We start from the raw sequence: 20,005 nt of genomic DNA, 5'->3' as shown, positions 1-20,005 counted from the left end.
AATGGGTCGGCACCGAGACACCACGACGCCGAAAATAAAGAAAGTGTTGTCGGACCCGAAAAAGGCTACTGAAAAGGTTTCCATTCCAAAACATCCAGCCTCGGAACCGAAATCAGGTTCCTACACAGAGGAACAGGGATTGTCCTCCCAAATGCAAGGACATAAGTTCGGACAAGAACTAGAATCAATGGAGCCAGACTACACTCAAAGGAGGCTCCACATTCAAAAGGACACAGGGAAGATAAGCACTCTTCCCCCAATTAAAATGAAAAGAGACTTACCTTTCAAGAAAAGGACAAGCAGCCACAGGCAAAGGTGGCAAGACAGACAACTCCGCCACCATCTCCACCACCATCAATGCACACATCACTGGTAGTCACTCCACCACTGATGCAATCCCCAACGCATACTGCAATGAGTCAGGACGATCCCGACGCATGGGACCTTTATGATGCGCCAGTATCGGATAACAGCCCAGACTGTTACCCAGCGAGACCGTCCCCACCTGAGGACAGTACATCCTACACGTAGGTGGTCTCAATGGCAGCAGCTTTTCATAATGTCACCTTGTATGCAGAACCGATTGAGGATGACTTTTTGTTTAATACACTATCCTCCACTCATAGCCAATACCAGAGCTTACTTATGCTACCTGGAATGCTAAAACACTCCAAACAGGTGTTTCAGGAGCCTGTGAAGGGCAGGGCCATAACTCCATGGGTGGAGAAAAAGTACAAGCCACCGCCTACAGACCCTGTGTATATCACGCAGCAATTAACACCAGACTCTGTGGTAGCAGGGGCAGCTCGCAAGAGAGCAAACTCTCACACCTCGGGAGACGCACCACCTCCAGACAAGGAGAGTCGCAAATTTGACGCTGCTGGGAAAAGGGTTGCAGCACAAGCAGCAAACCAATGGCGCATTGCCAACCCACAAGCACTTCTGGCAAGATATGATAGGGCTCATTGGGATGAAATGCAGCATTTCATAGAACACTTACCCAAAGAGTTCCAGAAAAGGGCACAACAAGTGGTGGAGGAAGGACAAAGTATCTCAAATAATCAGATACGGTCAGCAATGGATGCAGTAGATACAGCTGCAAGGACAGTAAATACTGCAGTAACAATAAGGAGACACGCATGGTTGCGTACGTCAGGATTCAAGCCGGAAATACAACAAGCCGTGCTGAATATGACTTTTAATGGACAGCAGTTGTTTGGGCCGGAGGTGGACACTGCTATAGAAAAACTTTAAAAAGACACTGATTCGGCCAAAGCCATGGGCGCACTCTACTCCCCACAGAGCAGAGGCACATTTCGCAAAACACAGTTTAGAGGGGGGTTTCGAGGACAAGCTACAGAACCCACAACCTCACAAACAAGGCCCACTTATCAAAGTCAATATCAGCGGGGAAGTTTTCGGGGGCAATATAGAGGGGGACAGTTCCAAAAGAATAGAGGGAAGTTCCAAAGCCCCAAAACTCCTCAAAACAAGCAGTGACTTCCAAGTCACAAATCCCCAACACATAACACCTGTGGGGGGGAGACTAAGCAATTTTTACAAACATTGGGAGGAGATAACAACAGACACTTGGGTATTGGCAATTATCCAGCATGGTTATTGCATAGAATTTCTCAGATTCCCTCCAAACGTTCCACCGAATACACACAATATGTCAAAACAACACATGGATCTTCTAGGACTAGAGGTCCAGGCATTGCTACAAAAAGGAGCAATAGAATTAGTACCAATTCAACAGAAAGGAACAGGAGTTTACTCTCTGTACTTTCTCATACCCAAAAAGGACAAAACACTGAGACCTATATTAGATCTCAGAACATTAAATACCTACATCAAATCAGACCACTTTCACATGGTGACATTACAAGATGTAATCCCACTGCTCAAACAACAAGACTACATGACAACACTAGACCTAAAGGATGCATATTTCCATATACCAATACATCCTTCACACAGAAAGTACCTAAGATTTGTATTCCAAGGGGTACATTACCAATTCAAGGTGTTGCCATTCGGAATAACAACTGCTCCAAGAGTTTTTACAAAATGCCTGGCAGTAGTAGCTGCGCATATCAGAAGGCAGCAAATACATGTGTTCCCGTACCCAGATGATTGGTTAATCAAAACCAACACACTAGAACGGTGTTTACAACACACAAGGTACGTCATAGAAACCCTACACAAACTAGGTTTCTCAATCAACTACACAAAGTCACACCTTCAGCCGTGTCAGACACAGCAATACTTAGGGGCAACAATCGACACAGCAAAAGCGATTGCCACTCCAAGTCCACAAAGAGTCCAAGCATTTCACAATGTAATACAGGTCATGTATCCAAACCAAAGAATACAAGTCAAAATAGTTATGAAACTCCTAGGCATGATGTCCTCATGCATAGCCATTGTCCCAAACGCAAGATTGCACATGCGGCCCTTAAAACCGTGCCTAGCATCGCAATGGTCACAGGCACAGGGTCAACTTCTAGATCTAGTGTTGATAGACCGCCAAACATACACCTCGCTTCAATGGTGGAACAATATAAATTTAAACCAAGGGAGGCCTTTTCAAGACCCAGTGCCTCAATACGTAATAACTACAGATGCCTCCATGATAGGGTGGGGAGCACACCTCAATCAACACAGCATTCAGGGACAATGGGACTCTCGGCAAAAACAGTTTCACATAAATCACTTAGAACTATTGGCAGTATTTCTAGCGTTAAAAGCATTTCAACCAATAATAAGCCACAAACACATTCTTGTCAAAACAGACAACATCACAACAATGTATTACCTAAACAAACAGGGAGGAACACACTCAACACAGTAGTGTCTCCTGACACAGAAAATATGGCATTGGGCGATACACAACGACATTCGCCTAATAGCACAGTTCATTCCAGGGATTCAGAATCAATTAGCAGACAATCTCTCACGGGATCACCAACAGATCCACGAATGGGAGATTCACCCCGAAGTACTACACACTTACTTCCAAAATTGGGGAACACCACAAATAGACCTGTTTGCAACAAAAGAAAACGCAAAATGCCGAAACTTCGCATCCAGGTACCCACAAGATCAGTCTCTGGGCAATGCGTTATGGATGAGTTGGTCAGGGATATTTGCATATGCTTTTCCCCCTCCCCCTCTCCCACTCCTTCCATATCTAGTAAACAAGTTGAGTCAAAACAAACTCAAACTCATACTCATAGCACCAACTTGGGCAAGACAACCTTGGTACACAACACTACTAGACCTCTCAGTAGTGCCTCATATCAAACTACCAAACAGACCAGATCTGTTAACTCAACACAATCAACAGATCAGACACCCCAATCCAGCATCGCTGAATCTAGCAATTTGGCTCCTGAAGTCTTAGAGTTCTGACACTTAGACCTTACACAGGAATGTATGGAAGTCATAAAACAAGCTAGAAAACCAACCACTAGACATTGCTATGCAAATAAGTGGAAAAGGTTTGTTTATTATTGCCATAATTATCAAATTCAACCCTTACACGCATCTGCTAAAGACATCGTAAGCTACTTGCTACATTTGCAAAAGTCAAAACTAGCTTTTTTATCCATTAAGATACATCTTACCGCAATTTCAGCTTACCTGCAAATTACCCACTCAACTTCACTGTTTAAGATACCAGTCATAAAAGCCTTTATGGAAGGCCTAAAAAGAATTATACCACCAAGAACACCACCAGTTCCTTCATGGAACCTCAACATTGTCTTAACACGACTCATGGGGCCACCTTTTGAGCCCATGCACTCATGTGAAATGCAATATTTTACATGGAAAGTTGCATTTCTAATTGCCATCACATCTCTAAGAAGAGTCAGTGAAATCCAAGCATTTACCATACAAGAACCATTTATTCAAATACACAAGCATAAAGTAGTTCTACCGACAAATCCAAATTTTTTACCAAACCTCATATCACCGTTCCACTTGAATCAAACAGTAGAACTACTAGTGTTCTTCCCACAGCCAGATTCTGTAGCTGAGAGAGCACTACATACATTAGACATCAAAAGAGCGTTAATGTACTACATTGACAGAACAAAACAAATTCGGAAAACAAAACAATTATTTGTTGCTTTCCAAAAACCTCATACAGGAAATCCAATTTCCAAACAAGGCATTGCTAGATGGATAGTTAAATGCACTCAAACCTGTTATCTCAAAGCAAGAAGAGAACTGCCTATTACACCAAGGGCACACTCAACTAGAAAGAAAGGTGCTACCATGGCCTTTCTAGGAAACATTCCAATGACTGAAATATGTAAGGCAGCCACATGGTCTACGCCTCATACGTTTACCATGCACTACTGCGTGGATGTGTTAACAGCACAACAAGCCACAGTAGGACAAGCAGTACTACGAACTTTGTTTCAAACAACTTCAACTCCTACAGGCTGAACCACCGCTTTTGGGGAGATAACTGCTTACTAGTCTATGCAAAGCATGTGTGTCTGCAGCTACACATGCCATCGAACGGAAAATGTCACTTACCCAGTGTACATCTGTTCGTGGCATGAGACGCTGCAGATTCACATGCGCCCACCCGCCTCCCCGGGAGCCTGTAGCCGTTTCGAAGTTGATCTTGAACATTTGTAAATTTGTAATTATATCACTTTAAACTACATTATGTACATACATGTTTACTCCATTGCATGGGCACTATTACTATGATACACAACTCCTACCTCACCCTCTGCGGGGAAAACAATCTAAGATGGAGTTGACGCCCATGCGCAATGGAGCCGAAAGGGGAGGAGTCCCTCGATCTTGTGACTCCAAAGACTTTTTCGAAGAAAAACAACTTGTAACACTCCAAGCCCAACACTAGATGGCGGGATGTGCAAAGCATGTGAATCTGCAGCGTCTCATGCCACGAACAGATGTACACTGGGTAAGTGACATTTTCCATATATATATATATATATAGTATCATGTGTATAACACAGACCAAAGCAACAATATTTATTAATATGGTGTGCATTATGTAAATCCAGAGTCAGTACTCATTATCTTCACTAGGCAAGGATAACAGTGTCCTGTATTACTCCATGAGACACAGTAGGCAGGCTGTGGCAGTAATAACATAAATCACCATGTACCATTAAACGAAGAGTGTCTTAAATCAAGATTACTGTGCAGGTATCAACACGACGTGTAGCATAGCTTCTGGACATGCAGCAGTAAAGCATGAAAATCTCCCTAAAAAATCCTCCAAATTATCAGTACATCGGCCACTACATGTACCATAGTCTCTCACATTAGGGAAGAGCACCTTCATTTCCCCCTGCCCGCCTCCCTCTCCCCCCCCACACACAGCCAGAACTGTAGTTAGGACAGCTGCCTGCGACCAGGAGGTGCAGCTGTTGTAGCGGCTGAGGTTACAGCCAAATGCGACAGGGAAGACCTCTTGGGGTTCTCCTTGGCAGCTCTTTGTCTTGTGCATGCTCTGCCTGAGCAGTGCATGTTGGAAGAACACAAAGGAGGACTTGGCACCTCACCCTTCTTGCGGAGCGAGGGCAACAAAGCACGCTACAGAGGCCAGTTGGGCGGGGCTGTCCGGAGCGTGTCTTCGGGCTGCCGGCCTGTCCCGGGTCATGAAGCTAGTCTTGCTGTTGCAGCTTCCCACACCGCTTACTGAGCCCCACAATTAGAAGGAGTGCACTAGCCTGCATTTGGCTGTAGATTGGAAGTGCTCACTAGGTGCTACACCCTATCCTTGCTCCAATTAAGTAACATGATGAAGCACTCAGTGTGCGATATAATTACGCCAGGGGCAGCAGCCAACGGACTCCATGCACTGGGCCCCTGGGAGAACACTTGGGGCACCAGAGATGCAGTAGGCCAGCACATTAAAAACAAAGGATGACGGTTCTTTCTAGCAGGCCTGGTGGTGCCTGGGTCATCCAAAGTCAGGGAGTAGCAGGGAGCGTGGCAACAAGCAGAAACCCAATCTAGTGAGTCCTTTATGCCACCAGGCAGGTAGCAGGACAACAGCAGAAGAGCAGTATAGTTGAGTCCTTTGGAGCAGCGCAGCCGTCCTTCTGACGGAGGTTCAGTCCCAGTTCCAAAAGTGCTCTAAAATCATGAGGGTCAGAGCTCCTGTACTTATACTCAGAAATGGCTTTATTCATTGGGTGACTTCAGAGGAAACCTTTCAAGTGTAGCACAACCCCTTTCAATCCAGCCCTGGCTTCAGACATCAGTAGGGGCGGTAAATCAGCCCTTTGTGAGAGGCAGAGACAGAGCCTTTAAGTGCCCCCGCCTCCCTCTCTCCCAGCGCAGGAAGACTATCAGTATGCAGATAGATACAGATGCCTGTCCTGTCACACCTAGCCCCGCCTGTGTTGTGGCTGTCTGGAAAGTATGCACAACGTGTAGTTTTCACTCTGCCCTAGATATGGATTGGAGTCAGGCTGCAAAACACAGAATTAAAAGCCCAGAAAAATGCCCACTTTCTAAAAGTGTACTTTCTAAAATAGTAATGTAAAATCCAACTACACCAGTAAGCAGGTTTTCTCACCATTATTCTAAACATACTAAACATGCCCACACTACTCCTTCCAAATTCGAAATTACCATTTAAGATTATATAAGGGAATTCCTAATGCTAACCTATGGGAGGAGCAGCCCTCACAGTAGTGAAAAATGAAATAGGCTATTTGTCACTAATAGGGTATGTAAAACATAGAAGTGTAGGCCCTGCCTTTTACATACTCAAAACCCTGGGTGCTTTTGTGCATGGCTTGCAGTTTGCACAAGTACTTATTTATGATTAAATTCTTGTTTCTCCTTCATTTACTCTCGGGCATTGCCTTTCCTTTTCTATCTAGTGATGTTCTTCTCATGAGAGACTCTTGCTCTCCCATCTGGAGCAGTGGGGCATATGGTACCGCCCTTCCACATCTGAGCGTTCTTGCACTTTTTTAGCGAGCTGCTCTTGCTGTACTTCAGCAGCATGAGCTCTTGCCGCTGGTGTCTCCGATACCAGTGGTAGATGGGTGTGCAATTCCTTCTTGTGTCTGAGTACTTTTCTCTTGGGCTGCCGGTCTTGTTATCCTTACACTGCCTTTCCACCGCAAGGAGATGTGTGATACTTAATTATTGCTTAGAGGCAAAGTCCTGTGCTTTGGCTGCTACAGGCCCCTCTTAAGCAAGAGGCCACACACCACCCAGGGCCTCTAGATGTCTACATATTTATTCTTGGATGCTGTCATGTAGCCACCTGTGTTGATGGCGATCTTCCATCTTTGGTGACTATTTGATAACTTATGCATGTTCCTTGAACATTATGGGTAATTTCACTCTATCCTACATGGTTTCCTAATATTTCTAATCCTCTGAGGGTAGTTACACCGCTTATGGGTGTTCGGGATTCCATACTTCATCAGGGAATATTTCCCTCATACTGTGTACCTTCCTCCGGAAGATGCCCATATACGTTAATATAGTGAAGGAGGTAGACGTGCTTTGCTTGTACCTTCTGGTAATTTTATTGTCTTTTATTTACCGTAGGAACATTATTTCCTACAATCCACTAATTTTGCTCCTCTGTAGGTCCACTTCACAGGGTTTTATCCCTAGGTGACTATGTATTTTACCTTTGGTTCTGTACTTCAGCCAGGTTTTTCACACCGGTTGTCACCTTTTAAGCGTTTGATATCAGTGACCTGATTGTGGGCTACTTAGCCTGTGGGCATTGATTTAACGGCTTTGGCCACCTTTTCTTTACTAAGGTGTGTGATGTCCTCCACACTTTCCATCCTTTTATATTAGTACTTTTTGATGATTACTCGTCTCCATCCTCGTGTATATTTATGTCATCATCGTAATGACGGTTTCTATCTATGGCAGCTGTTTATCTGTATATTTCCTTTTTCGGTACATAGGCAATATTTTTCTTTTCCTCCTATGTGTGCCATACGTTATAGGTGGTCCCAGTGGTGTTACCATTATCTCTGGCAGTTTTTTCTTAGGTCAAGTGTGGTTTCTGTACCTATAGTGACTGTTGTTATCCATATTTATTTTAAAGCATTGTTTGAAACTTCTCCATCAAGGATGGGTTATTTGTATCCTTCCTCTGTGCTTTATAGAGCTGTTTTGGCTGAAATAATGGCTTTCTGTGGCAAAGATCTGTTGCTCAGTGGTATTGCCTGTTGAGTCTGGGCCCCCATGTACTGGCCGGACATGGGTTCAATCCCACCTTGGGAGCAAGTAGTTTTTATGTTCATATTGTCTGATTTCTTTCAACACATATTTGTCCCTCTGTCGTAGTAAATGCTCTCACATGCATTTCAATGTGTCTTCATTTGCCAGTGGTTCTTCCCACAGTTCTTATGGTGTGGCATATTAATTGACTTACCTGAATTCCTGAGAGTATCCAGTCTTGTTTCTCTTTTTCTGGACCAGCTTGTCCTTGTCAGTGACTTTTAGTAGGGCCAGTCGTGATCTGCATTAAACTATGCTATGCAGTGGCCAAGAAACAACCGTCTAGGGCTTTTGTGCTTATTCTATCCCAGCCAAGTCAGCAATCCCAGCATTAAAATGTTGAGATCCAGTCTTGGATGTCTTCCGGATGGCAACAGGGGCTCCCTGCACAAGTTTCCCCTAACATTACCATCTGGTCCATTATGATGACATTTTGTCCATTCGGTCCTGCAGGATTTCATTGTCTTAAATTGGTCCGCAGACCCACCTCTGGGAATGATATTGCTTTGGTATCTAATTCTAAGGTAAGGAATCTGCGGCTAGATGTCTCTATCAGATGAACAAGTTACTTGCCTTTGGTAACGCCTTATCAGTTAGAGACATAATGTAGCATCCGATTCCTCACTGACCATCCCGTCCTCCCCACTCTGCAGACTGATTTTGTGAGGCTGAGGATTCTCCCTTTCAGAGCCCTAGTTTGTACACCTGGTGTGGGAAGTTCTGATATAGTACCTGAATATCCGTACACCATGAAGGCACCTACGAAAGGTGACTACCAACAGCATCACGCAGCTCCCTTTTTTTACATTAAGATTCCTTTATTGAGAGTTTGTAATTAATTGACTTAGATGTGTCTCTTTTTTGGCACACTGTTTCCATAGGCAGTTTCTATAAGTGGCTCACCGTATTTAGCGCAGAAAACAATCACAGAAGAAACTGACGTTGGAGAGAGTGTTATATGGACTCTGTCAATGTCGCAGCTGATGGATGACATTGCTACGGAGTCACACAATGCCCTCTTCCGACACTCTGAGATAGTGCCGGAAAAAAATTATGGATCCAATTTGGCACCTGGAGGAGAATTCTAGGTAAGGAATCTGAAGCTAGATTGTCTCTACCAGATAAGGCAAAGGTAAGTAACATGTTCGTTCACACCTTATCTGGTAGGGACTCCATCTAGCCACAGATTCCTTACCAACCCACCCATCATACCTGCTCTGCAACTAGATTATAGATTTAAGGATTGATTATCCATATCAAGGCCATAGATTTTCATACCAGTGGTCAGTGTTCCTTGTGGCTTCAGGCATCTGATGTGGAAAGTCGTGAAAGAAACTGAAGTCATGGCGCTGGGGTGCTGCCTTTATGGGTACAGCGCATATTACTTATAGCATGGCCTGTTAAGCCACGTGCAGCTAAACAGTGCCACCTACCAGCGCACAGTGGTATGGTACACCAAGCAGATGCTGGATCCAGTCTGATCCTGGGGAATATTCTTAAATAAGCAATCTGTGGCTAGATAGTCACTTTGATTCGAGATAAGGTGTTACCGAAGAGATGTAACTTGTTCCGTTTTTTCTACTCCTCCATTCCTTCCACTGCCATCAAGGCGACTGACAGAGGACCACCTATCTGTATTACAGGAGGAAATGCAGACCCCATTTCGTTAAAGGGACCATAGAAAGGGTAGGAACAGGGTTTAACTTCCGCAACATCCTTGTGCCAAAGAAGGACGGAGGCTTTCGTCCTATCTTAAATCTTCACCCGCTCACCATCATAGATACCCATCCTGCAGGCCCACAGGTGCTACCTGCGTGCAGTGGGCGAAGAGCATTTTCAGTTTGCAGCACTCCCTTTGGCCTCACCAGTGCCCCTCAAGTTTTCATGGAAGTAATAGCGCTGATCCCAGCACACCTCCAGAGATCAGGGGTACCAGTCTTCTTTCACCAACATGACTGTTTGCTGAAGGCAGGATCACCCCAGGAAGTCGTCAACCACTCACAGAAGACTTTGAACCTCCTATTGTCATTGGGGTTCACTACCAGTGTGTTGTAGTCACACCTGACTTGAGAACCACTCCCGTTAATTGGAGACATCCTGTATATGATGTAATTTTGTGTCTTGCTCGTGGAGCGGAGAGCCTAAGACATTTGAGATATGATCCCAGAGTTTCAGTCTCAGTCCTGGATCTCAGTGCGAATGACTTAGGCTCCTGGGGTTATTGGCCTCCTGCTACATACCAGGTGGCAAATGTAGGCTCTACAATGGGACCTGAAATCCAAGTGGGCACAGCGTCAGAGGAATGTGACAGATTGCATGCAGATTTCAGAGCAAACTGAAGCGGTTGCTACTGGACTGCAGTTGGGTCCGTGGCAGGCCCCCCATAGCTGATGGTTGCCATTGATGCACATCAGTCTTTAGAAGTTAAGGATGATTCGCTTAGTCTTTATGGCCTTTCCATCTACCAGTAGAGAAGACTAGTGCATGTTCTCACAGACAACACCTCTGCCATGTGTTATTGCAACAAGTGTGGGGGGGGGGAGATCTTGGGCCCTGTCAGTTAGAAGGCTCTGCACTTCAGGAAGTATTTGAACCACCAAGGAATTTCTCAGCTGGTAAATCACCAGGTAGGATCTTTAAATGCCAGGGCATTCAATTTCAGGAACTTAGGGCATCAGGAATGGCAGTTACACGAGGAGGATGCACAGGGTGTCCTCCACCAGTGGGGAGAACCTTGGCATGATATGTCTGCTGCTGCTGAAAATGCAGCTTGTCACCACTTTAGCGCTTTAGAATTTCCAAATCGTCTCTCTCTCTCGGAAATGCTATTTATCTAGATTGGAGCTTTTAGACTCTTGTATGCCTTCTGCCATTTCCTCTCCTGCCCCAAGTTCCAAAGAAGATCTGGAACGACCAGTCGGAATTCATGGACGCATGAGCATTTGTCTGCCGATCATGCTGCAGCTTTAGGAGGATCTTTTGTCACAGCAACAGGGCAGGGAATTGCACTCGGGTCTGCACAATATGCTTCTCCATGCTCAAAGATTGAGCTGCACCAGTTGACCTCCTTCAGCCTTCCCCCTGGGATTGTTCTTGTCAACTTGGCACTGAGGCACCCCTCCACAAAATATGTGTATGCCAGTCGTGGGATAAGCTTGGTGATGAGTGCAGCACCCAATAAATTGACCCACTAAAAGCGAAGTTGGCTGAAGTTTTATTGTTTTCTCCATAGGACTTGCTTTAGACACTTCTAAGAGCTACTCTTTGGCTCTTTTGGTGTTATTTGCGGTTGCCAGATCAGTCTTCTTTGCCTGAAAGGTTTGCAACATTTGTTTCTGCCAAAATCCTTTGAGATAGTCAGTGGGACTAGATCCTAGTCCTCACCTATTTGATGTGCACCCTTTTTGAGCCCCTGTGCGTTTTTTCTTTGAGGCTTGAAGACGCTGACGGTGAAGACAGTCTTTCTCACTGCCGTAACATTGCCTAGACTTGTGAGAGAAACTGCAGGCTCTTTCTGTCAACCCACCTTATACCACTTTCTTCCCAGGTAAGTTGGTGTTGAAAACCTGATGTTACTCCAGTATTGGAACTTTCATAGATTCACATGCTTGAATCATTCCCCGTCGTCGAGATGGGAGTCCCGGTATAATTTTCATAAGTAATGTTAAAACATATTGAAGAGAAAAAAGGCCCTAGGCCTCTTCAATTTGATAGTCTATCAGAGTCATTATGTAAAAAGGACCAAACTTGATCCTCCACCAATCAGGCGACAGCACCCTTCAGAACCTCCTGAGAGAAGCTCTAGCACCTCAGATTTTCTACCGCACTTCGTGCTAGGGAGTCTCCTCAGAGCTCTGCTCTGTTTTCACACCTTTATTCAACTCTTTTTCTCTCGGAGAAACTCAATTATTTTGATTTGTCAGCTATTTACCAACTATGTCTGACAAGGAAAAGAAAAGTCTCTTTAGAGACTGCAAGACTTGTGGGAAGAAAAGACTTCATTCTGAAGATCCTCATCAAGATTGCATTTACTGCCTCTATCCAGATCATTCAGCCAAAGACTGTAAGATTTGCCGTACTTTTTCTTCTAAAACCTTAAAGGATAGAAAAGGCAGATTACTAATATGGCTGCAGAAACTGAAGCATAGGAAGGATCCAGTTTCTGGTTCTGAGAGTGAGGAATCTTCCACTTCCAAGAGATCAACTAAAAGGGCAAGATCACGCTCTAGATCTCCCTCACAAACCTCAAGGAAAGCCCTCAAAAAGACTGTTTCAGGGTCTTATAAGGGTCGCAGCCCATCCTCTTCCCCAACTAGACTCTCAAGTAAAGAGGGAAAGAAACATTCTTCCAGTTCTGAGAGGCACAGAAAATCCTCATCTGTTCCACCATCTATGCCTTTCAAAAGACCATCTTCTGTGACTGGAAAAAAGTCCTCGTCGACGGATTCCCCGTCGGTGGGCGCATTGCCGACGACTCTAGCAACTTCAAGTGTTCCGTCGTCCACGGCTCCATCGGCGACTTCGTCGATGAGTACACCACCGTCGACGAGAACTACAACGACGACTTCAGCGTCGACGACCGTATACACCTCTTCCTCGTCGACGGCGCTTACGTCATTGTCAGCCTTACCGTCGACGACGACTTCGTCGACGGTAGAATCGTCGGCGAAGCTTGCGGCTATTAAAATAACAGTGCGTCCAGCATCGACGGCACCGTCTACGACAAAGTACACGTCGTCGACGAGATCGTCGACGAGAGAAAAATAACAAAAAAGTACGGAAAAGTTAACTCCAACCCACACTTCACCTAGTAAGGTATCCTCACTGGTACCAGTACATCTTTTGGAGGGAGATGAAGATTCGGACGAAGATGGGCCTTTTGGTACAGCTCTCACAGCCCCTCTGAATTAAATGTAAAATATCAGGAAGAGGAGGAATTTGAGGAAGCTTATGATCCCCAGGCCTCCTTGGAGCATCAGCAGTATCAACAGGGAGCGTATATCCCTTCCGACCTGCTTACTGGCCTTAGAGCCATGTTGGTGGATTACAATAGAAGGTTCCCTCCAGAGGGAGAACAACCTCATCCATTGCCCATTTCTGGTCCTTCTACTCCACATCAAAGACCAACGTCTTTGCGGCTACCCCAGACATGACAATTCCCTAGGACACTGACATCTCAGATGGAGATCAAGAAGAAGGAGAGCTCATATATACTCACTCAGAGTGGGACGAGTATATTATTCCTGCTCCATCTTCTCCTTCTCATTCGAAGGTGGAGTCCCCACCTGAAGACATTGGAGGCTTTCATAATCTTTTAGAGAGGGCAGCCAAGTGTTTTGCATTACCGCTACCAACGAAGCAAACAGATTGTTTCCTTTATGATTTTAAAGAGCCCTTTCAGAAGTCTGTGCGTTCCATCCCGATGGTGAACTATTTGTGGGAAGAGGGCCTTAAAGTCATGACTAGTCCAGCAACTGTCATAGCAGTTTTGCCACGTCTAGACAAGAAATACAAAGCTCCCGATGATGCCCCAGCATGCTTGACAGGCCATCCTCCTCCAGATTCGGTAGTAGCTCAAGCGGCTCAAAGGAGATCAAAGAATCCTTCTGCTCCGATTTCCGTGCCCCCAGATAAGGATGGTAGAAGGCTAGATAACATAGGAAAGAGATTCTCTTCTATGGCCAGCCTAGTTCTGAGAGCTGCCAACTCCTTGGCTATTTTGTCTCGATATGACAGACAGCTTTGGGCAGATATTGCACCCTTTATTACTCAGCTGCCGGAAGACGTAAGATCAGAGGCAAATAAGACAATGCAAGAGGGTCAACGCGCGTCTGCAGAGCTGATAGACTGCGCAATGGATATAGCGACCACTGCTTTCAGACAGCTAGCAGGCGCTGCTGTATTAAGAAGGCAGGGATGGCTCAAAGCCACTTCCTTTCGTCCAGAATAAGATCCTAGACTTACCCTTTGATGGTCAAGCGTTATTTGGGAAACATGTGGACGAAGCCCTACAGTCAATTAAAACAGACAGGGACACTGCAAGGTCACTAGGAACCCTGCAATATCGGAAGTCGTCCTTTCGCCCTAGGGGGCGTGGCTAGCCTTCTTACAGAGGAGGGTATCAACAACAGCGATACTCTTCCTACCCATCATCGTCACAACAATTTCGGCCGTACTATTCCCAAAGACAATCGACTCAACCGGCTTATAATAGGCCGGCAGGCCGTGGACGCTCAGCCCGCCCTGCTAGGGATGCAGCTCGTAGAACCTGACGTCCTCGAGGCTCCGGCTACGCCCAGTCCTCCTCCTGTCACCTTGGGCGGAAGAGTTTCCTTATTTCTCAGTCAATGGCAAACTATTACGTCAGACAAGTGGGTCCTACAATTAGTGGAACGGGGCCATACTTTAGAATTTGTCCAAAAACCTCCCTTCAACCCTCCCTGCAGGACTCCTTCAAGATACCCTCAACAACTCAAAGAAGAGGTCTACAAGCTCCTTCTCAAGGGAGCTATAGAGAAAGTGCCTCGGAATCAACAAGGAACAGGATATTATTCCAGGTTCTTCATAATTCAAAAAAAGTGGAAGGATTGGAGACCGATCCTCGATTTAAGGCAACTAAATGTATACCTAAAGAAGCAATCGTTTCGAATGATCAGTCTTCAAGACGTCCTTTTGCGTCTCAATCAAGGAGATTTTATGTCATCACTAGACCTCAAGGACGCATACTTCCACATACCAATCCACCCTGCCCACAGATTTTTTTTTAGATTTACCGTAGCCGGCAGCCATTATCAATATCGCGTCCTTCCCTTCGGGCTCAAATCAGCCCCAAGAATATTTACCAAGTGCCTAGCACCGGTGGCAGCCTTTCTCAGGAGAAGAAAGCACCAGGTCTTTCCATACTTAGACGACTGGTTGATAAAGGCAAAGAATTACACGAGAGCACACAAGTCAACAAAAAGGTGCGTTTCCTTGCTGACCAATCTCGGATTCACAATCTACTGGGAGAAGTCCAACCCTCTACCAGGCCGCAGCATTACTTTCCTGGGAGCGGAACTGAACACGGACTCCGGCATCGCATGTCCCACGGTAGAGAGACAACAAAGGTTACTAACCCTAGGAAGTTTCATACAAAGAAGACGAAAGGTTACAGTCCGTCTCTTCAAATCTCTATTGGGCATGATGTCTTCATGCATACCTCTGATCCCTTTGTGTCGGCTAAAGATGCGCCCCTTGCAGGAGCAGCTAAACCGTCAATGGCTTCAAGTATCAGGAACTTTCGAAGACCAGATACAAATTACTCCGACAATGCTCAAAACCCTCAAGTGGTGGTCTCAAAAGCATCATCTCTCAATTGGCCTCTCGTTTCTTCAACAACCAGCCCCCGTGGACCATAACAACAGATACCTCACTGGAAGGCTGGGGCGCAGTATTACAGGACCTGAAGATAAGTGGCAAATGGCCAACTCATCTGACATCAAGACATATCAATTGGCTAGAACTCAGGGCAGTGAACCTCGCCTTACAAGCGTTTCTCCCAAGAATCCAGGGATCGCGAGTGGTGATAAGAACGGACAACACTACTACGATGCACTATCTCAACAAACAAGGAGGTACAAGATCTCTCACCCTCTCCAGGGAAGCCCAAGCGATCTGGCACTGGGCCTCGCAGCAAGGCGTCACAATATCGGCGGTGCACTTGCCGGGAATAAACAACAAGGCAGCGGATGCACTCAGCATGCAGAAATCAGACTGTCACGAGTGGGAACTAGACCAGACGATACTCACCCAGATTTTTTCTCAGTGGGGAACACCAACAGTGGATCGGTTTGCGAAGAAGACCAACGCCAAATGCCAGTTCTTCGCAAGCTGGCATCACCAAAAGGGATCTTGGGGGAATGCGTTTTCGATAGTCTGGTCCGACATCTTTGCTTACGCCTTTCCTCCCATTCCGTTGATCCCAAGGGTCCTCACGAAGATGAAAACAGAACCGTGCACTCTCATACTGATAGCCCCGTACTGGCCGCGCCAACATTGGTTCACAGAGCTCCTCATTCTCTCAGTCAAGCCTCATATTCCGCTGGAGCCGTTACCTCATCTACTAACAATGAACGGCCAAGTTCGACACCCTGATCCGCAGTCAATGCGGTTGGCGGCATGGCTCCTCACCACAGAGAATTTGCGCATTTGAATATCCCGCAGGACTGTAGAGATATTTTGTCACAGGCCAGAGCGGATAGCACGAACAAGGCGTATCAGTGTAAATGGAAGAGATTCTGTACCTGGTGTCATCAGTGTCAAATCGACCCGTTTCTTTCACCACCAGAAGAGATTTTGCCTTATCTCTTAGAGTTAGCTCGATCTGGCCTGGCACATTCGTCCATTAAAGTTCATGTAGCAGCCATAGCTGCATACAGGCGTTCGGATGACACACCCTCGCTCTTCTCTTCTCGGCTGATTAAAAGATTTTTAAAAGGATTATTCAGGGTTTACCCTCCTTTCAGACCTCCACCTCCTTCGTGGAACCTGAACATTGTTTTGGCGCAACTGATGAAGCATCCTTTTGAGCCAATCCACCGTGCGTCCCTCAAGCATTTATCGTGGAAGGTCGCCTTGTTAATAGCCCTTACATCAGCTAGGCGGGTCAGTGAGGTACAAGCGCTCTCCATCCAAGAGCCTTTCCTACAGTTGAAACAAGATAGACTACTAATGCGCACTAACCCGCATTTTATTCCTAAAGTTCCGTCAGACTTTCACATTAACGAACCTCTGGTTTTCAAGTCTTTTTTCCCTCGTCCATCTACTCCAGCGGAAAGAGCATTACATTCGCTAGATGTGAAAAGATGTTTTCAATTTTATTTGGACAGGACAAAAGCGTTTCGGCGCTCTAATCAGCTATTTGTGGCGTACAGTGCCCCTAGGAAGGGGTACCCACTATCCAAGCAGAGTATTTCAAGATGGATCGCCTCTGCTATTCGCTTCTGTCATCTAGCAGCGGGCAAACCTTTGCAGTCATCTGTGCATGCTCACTCGACGAGAAAGGTCTCGTCGTCAACGGCACTGTTTGCCGGAGTGCCACTACAAGACATATGTAGGACAGCAACATGGAAGAGCTGCCATACCTTTACTAAACACTATTGCTTGGAGTCCCTCTCGCATGGAGAGGTAGCAGTGGGCCAAGCGGTTCTCAGGAATCTCTTCAGGTGAAGGTGAGCCACTTCTCCTACATCCCTCCATCCTAGAAAAGGTATGCACTTTAAAAAATGTATCTAAAAATAATACAATACTGGTTTGTTATTCAATTTTCATCATGTATCTTCATAGGAATATTCCTATTTATATTAGAGATAAGAAGATACTTATATGGTTATATATATATATATATATATACGTGTGTATACATAGATGTGTAGATATGTATATGTAGATATAGAGAGACAGATGTCAGTATGATTATATGCTTCATTAATTTATACATGATGATGATAAGGTTTTGTGGCATAAGATAACCTGTTTATCAAAGTGGTTGTCATTTTTCAATGTGCATAGTTATTGCTTGCTACTCTGATTCAAGCATGTGAATCTATGAAAGTTCCAATACTGGAGTAAGAAAACAAGTTACTTACCTGTAACTGTAGTTCTCCAGTATTGGAATCTTTCATAGATTCACATGCGACCCACCCACCTCCCCGGAGAAGCTCACTTCACCTCTTTCTGTCTAGCAGTACATATACTCATAGTAATATACGCACTTGTGCGTTGAAAATCTGAGGTGCTAGAGCTTCTCTCAGGAGGTTCTGAAGGGTGCTGTCGCCTGATTGGTGGAGGATCAAGTTTGGTCCTTTTTACATAATGACTCTGATAGACTATCAAATTGAAGAGGCCTAGGGCCTTTTTTCTCTTCAATATGTTTTAACATTACTTATGAAAATTATACCGGGACTCCCATCTCGACGACGGGGAATGATTCAAGCATGTGAATCTATGAAAGATTCCAATACTGGAGAATTACAGTTGCAGGTAAGTAACTTGTTTTCTTCCTTTCTCTCGAAAGTGGGCACTCCCTTTTCATATTGGGCATGCTATCACTGGCTTTCTTTGCTTCACCCCATCCCTCTAAGTAGGAAGAGAGGCCCTAAAGAAGGAATTAAGCTTTTATATTGATCATACCGACCAGACTTCTACCACTGTGTTACAAACACAGAGCACCTGTCCTGGATTACAGTGTTGATCGTATTTTCACAAAGAACTACTGTCAAAACAGTTGGTCTATCGAGAGAGTCAGTTAGCCTGCTCAGTCCTGCACGATGATTTGGTCTGAGCCAGTTCACAGGCTAGCCACTTTGGGAGGTACTGCTATGGTATCTTTTCAAAATCTGTGGCTAAAGTATCCGTCAGAAGAAGTAGTTTCCTTTGGTAATGATCTTTATGGTGGGTACTCCATCTAACAGCAGAATACTCACCAACCATCCAACCTCCCAATTCTGTAAACTGGGCGACTTTTCATCTAAAAAGGTTCTAAGTCAAGTGATCTGCAAACTGACCTTACCAACCTGCCGATGGGCTTCTGCGTCTGAGGGCATGGAAGGCCTAAAAAGCAACTGCTGTCAGTATGCATGGGTTGTGCTTGTGTTCTGCTCTGCATGTCACTTTGAGCTTAACAATGTGGACACTGAGCCACATAACTCTACCTGCTGGCACGCAGGAGTACTGCTTTTAACATCTCGGGATCCAGTCTGACACTTGGGGAGTATTAACATGGTGATGAACATCGTGCATTGACAGTCCTTGCGCTGCTTGAAACCAGTCTTCGGGGAAATCCTCGACACACCAAGTAACTCACAAAAACAACAAAACGGTCGAAGTCGGTCACAAGGAGACCAGGGTAGCTCTCTACGGATCAGCACATGGCGTGAAAAGAAAAGAACTGACGTCACTGCTCAAAGGCGGCGTCTATATACTACTCCCGACATCATCACGGCAACTACGATGCCCGCGGAGTCAACCAACGCCACCTACCGACGCACAAGGGTATTGCTTGAACAAAAATCTCTGGCTCCAGTCCCACACCTGGGGGAAATTCTAAGGTAAGGAAACTGCAACTAGCATATGTCTCTACCAGATATTTTGTTACCGAAGGTAAGTAACTTGTATGTTAAATTTAAAGGGCAAATGGGACTGCCTGCTTCTCAGTCCTAATTGCACCCCCATGAAGAGAAAACTAGCAAAAAAATTAGGCCTTTATAATGAACAGTGCCACTAGAGAATCTAGACATTCAGTGTAGCAAATTGATTCAGTTTACCATGTAGAATAAATATACTCTGCTTTGTTGCAATAACAAGATAACCCTCTGTGTGCATCCATGTGTGCATCCATCTACTGACATATTGCATTTTCTTTTTTCTAATAGGTATGATGCACTGTGCATCATTCTTCGGCACAGCAAGAATGTACGCTATTGGTTTGCACACAATGTCCTTTTTGCTTTTCCAAACCGCTTTTCTGAGTACCTTTTGGAGTGCCCCAGTGCAGAAGTCAGAGGTGCATTTGCGAAGCTGGTAGTTTTTATTGCACATTTTTCTTTGCAAGATGGACCTTGTTCGTCACCTTTTGCCTCCACCGGACCGTCAAGTCAGGTACCAGCGCACATATTTTGTTTAAAATTTTTCCTGTGTTAATTCCATGTGTATCTAAATATACTTTTAAAACAGTGTACATTGAAAACAATTACTTTAGGTT

The 20,005-nt window shown here is 45.2% G+C and overlaps 1 protein-coding gene across 4 annotated transcripts in view; it reads left to right on the top strand.

The window, feature by feature from the left end:
* The window catches only part of USP9X (ubiquitin specific peptidase 9 X-linked), a 1,493,361-nt gene that overhangs the window by 1,303,017 nt on the left and 170,339 nt on the right, over positions 1–20,005 (top strand). For all 4 annotated transcript variants that reach the window (XM_069204214.1, XM_069204212.1, XM_069204215.1 and 1 more), the window contains exon 37: positions 19,677–19,902. In XM_069204214.1, the coding sequence (XP_069060315.1) occupies positions 19,677–19,902 (226 nt within the window). The remainder of the gene's footprint in view (positions 1–19,676; positions 19,903–20,005) is intronic.

Source organism: Pleurodeles waltl, chromosome 8 (assembly GCF_031143425.1).
Source record: "Pleurodeles waltl isolate 20211129_DDA chromosome 8, aPleWal1.hap1.20221129, whole genome shotgun sequence".
NCBI classification, from domain to species: domain Eukaryota; kingdom Metazoa; phylum Chordata; class Amphibia; order Caudata; family Salamandridae; genus Pleurodeles; species Pleurodeles waltl.
The sequence above is the reverse complement of the archived record's forward strand: the minus strand, read 5'-3'. Positions and strand labels throughout refer to the sequence as shown.